Source organism: Miscanthus floridulus, chromosome 13, assembly GCF_019320115.1.
Source record: "Miscanthus floridulus cultivar M001 chromosome 13, ASM1932011v1, whole genome shotgun sequence".
Taxonomy (NCBI): domain Eukaryota; kingdom Viridiplantae; phylum Streptophyta; class Magnoliopsida; order Poales; family Poaceae; genus Miscanthus; species Miscanthus floridulus.
In genome coordinates, this window is record NC_089592.1 from 2,764,267 (window position 1) to 2,766,425 (window position 2,159).

The 2,159-nt window shown below is 57.2% G+C and overlaps 1 protein-coding gene across 1 annotated transcript; it reads right to left on the reverse strand.

Annotated features, from left to right (window-relative positions):
* Positions 1-1,083: 1,083 nt before the first annotated feature.
* Positions 1,084-1,464, reverse strand: LOC136502000 (uncharacterized mitochondrial protein AtMg00810-like). Its single transcript, XM_066497493.1, has one exon. The coding sequence runs from the start codon at positions 1,462-1,464 to the stop codon at positions 1,084-1,086; it is 381 nt and encodes a 126-aa protein (XP_066353590.1).
* Positions 1,465-2,159: the final 695 nt, after the last annotated feature.

Consider the following 2,159-nt stretch of genomic DNA (forward strand, 5'->3'; position numbering starts at 1 on the left):
CCGAGCACACACTATGGCTAGAGGTAGAAGAAAGGAGAGAGAATAGAGCACACACACAGCACAAAAGCACCAGCATTGGCCGGAACTCTACAGAGGAGGTGGTAAAACTAAACTCGCTCACTTTATTGAGTTGCAGTGGGAAGCTATATATATAACTCTACCCATCTAATCCTAGTGCACAGACATCTCAGGCTGCCTTGCTGTTACAGTGACTAGATGTGACAGCAGGGCTGATTTGGCGCCTGCCCCTGTTGTGGCTACAGTGCGACAGGAGAGCCTTTTGGCGCCTGCCCCTGCAGCGGCTACAGGGAAGACAGCAGGTTACGTTTACAATTCTTCTCCTAATCCTGCTGCTAACCCTAGAACCTCCACCATGTCGATCATCTTCTTCAACTCCGTGAACCGAAGACGGCCGAGCGGCTTGGTGAGGACGTCCACGAGTTGCCGACCAGTTTCGACAAACTAGATGACGATTTGCCCTCCATCGACACAGTCCCTGAGGAAGTGGAACTTGACATCGATGTGCTTGCTCCAGTCGTGGAGAACCGGATTTTTTGCGAGGGCGATGGCGGGCTGGTTGTCCACCATCAGTGCTGGTGGGTGAGCTTCTACACCGGTCAGCTCGCCCAGTAGCCGGTGCATCCACACAGCTTCGCATGCCGCTGTGGCCGCCGCCATGTACTCTGCCTCGCATGTGGACAGCGCCACCACCTTCTATTTCGGCGACAGCCATGAGATTTGAGCCGAACCGAGGAAGACAAGCACGCCAGAGGTGCTCCGCCATCCGTTGATGTCCCCCGCCATGTCTGCACCGCTGAAAATAGTGAGCTGTAGCCCACTTCCGCTGGTCTTGGGGAAGACGATCCCATGATCCACCGTCCCCTTGACGTAGCGTAGGTACGCCACTGTGGCTGCCGCCACGTACTCTACCTCGCATGTGGACAGCGCCACCACCTTCTGTTTCGGCTACAACCATGAGATTGGAGCCGACCCAAGGAAGACGAGCACGCCAGAGGTGCTCCGCCGTCCGTCGATGTCCCCCGCCATGTCTGCATCGCTGAAAATAGTGAGCTGTAGCCCACTTCAACCGGTCTTGGGGAAGACGATCCCATGATCCACCGTCCCCTTGACGTAGCGTAGCAGCCGCTTTACTGCAGCCCAGTGATCCTCTCGGAGATCCTCCGTGAAGCGACTAACATAGCCCACGGCGAACGTAATATCCGGCCTCGTGTGGACTAGGTAGCGCAGACCGCGGACGATGCTCTGGTATATAGTTGCATCTACCTTCGCCGTGGTACTGGCCTTCGTCAGCTTCAGCCCCTTCTCCATCGGAGTCACGCATGGCTTGCACTCAGCCATGCTGAGGTGGTAGAAGAGCATGAGCACCTCCTTCCCCTGTCTCACCTCGATGCCGAGGTAGTAGGAGAATGCGCCGAGATCGCTCATTCGAAAATGAGCCACCATCTCGCGCATGAAGCTGTCGATGTCCTCTACACGCCCGCCGGTGATGATCAAGTCATCCACATACACGCCGATGATGAGCTCCTCCTTCCCCCATCACCCCGTGTAGAGCGCGTGCTCGGTTGCGCACCGCGTGAACCCAAGCTCGCCCAGCGTGGTGTCAAGCTTGGCGTTCCACGCTCGCGGGGCCTGCCGTAGCCCGTAGAGCGCCTTGCGCAATCGAAGCACCCTGTGCTCCGCTCCCTTGATGGCGAAACCCAGAGGTTGCCTGACAAAGACTGTCTCCGCCAGCTCACCGTTGAGGAAGGCCGGTTTTACGTCCTGATGATGGGCGCGCTAGTCCTTCGCTGTTGCCAAAGCCAGCAACAGTCGGATAGACTCAGTGTGTGCTACCGGCGCAAAGACTTCCTCAAAGTCGATGCCCTCGTGCTGGACAATGCCTCGGGCGACGAGGCACGCCTTGTGCTTGATAATGGCGCCGCGCTCGTCCCGCTTGACCTTGTACACCCATTTCAGGTCGATCAGACGGCATCCTGGAGGTGGATCGATGAGCTCCCAAGTCTCGTTTTCCTTGATCGCCTTCATCTCCTCCAGCATCGCCCGTCGTTAATTTGCATCGCGCTCGACCAGCGCGAACATGGGTGGTTCTTCTACACTAACAAGAAGCAGCTCTGGGTCATTGAGCAGCCAACCCACCA

What these genes read in the sequence shown, in the direction of transcription:
- LOC136502000 (XM_066497493.1), bottom strand. Translation starts at nt 1,464, where the DNA reads ATGGTGGCTCATTTTCGAATGAGCGATCTCGGCGCATTCTCCTACTAC.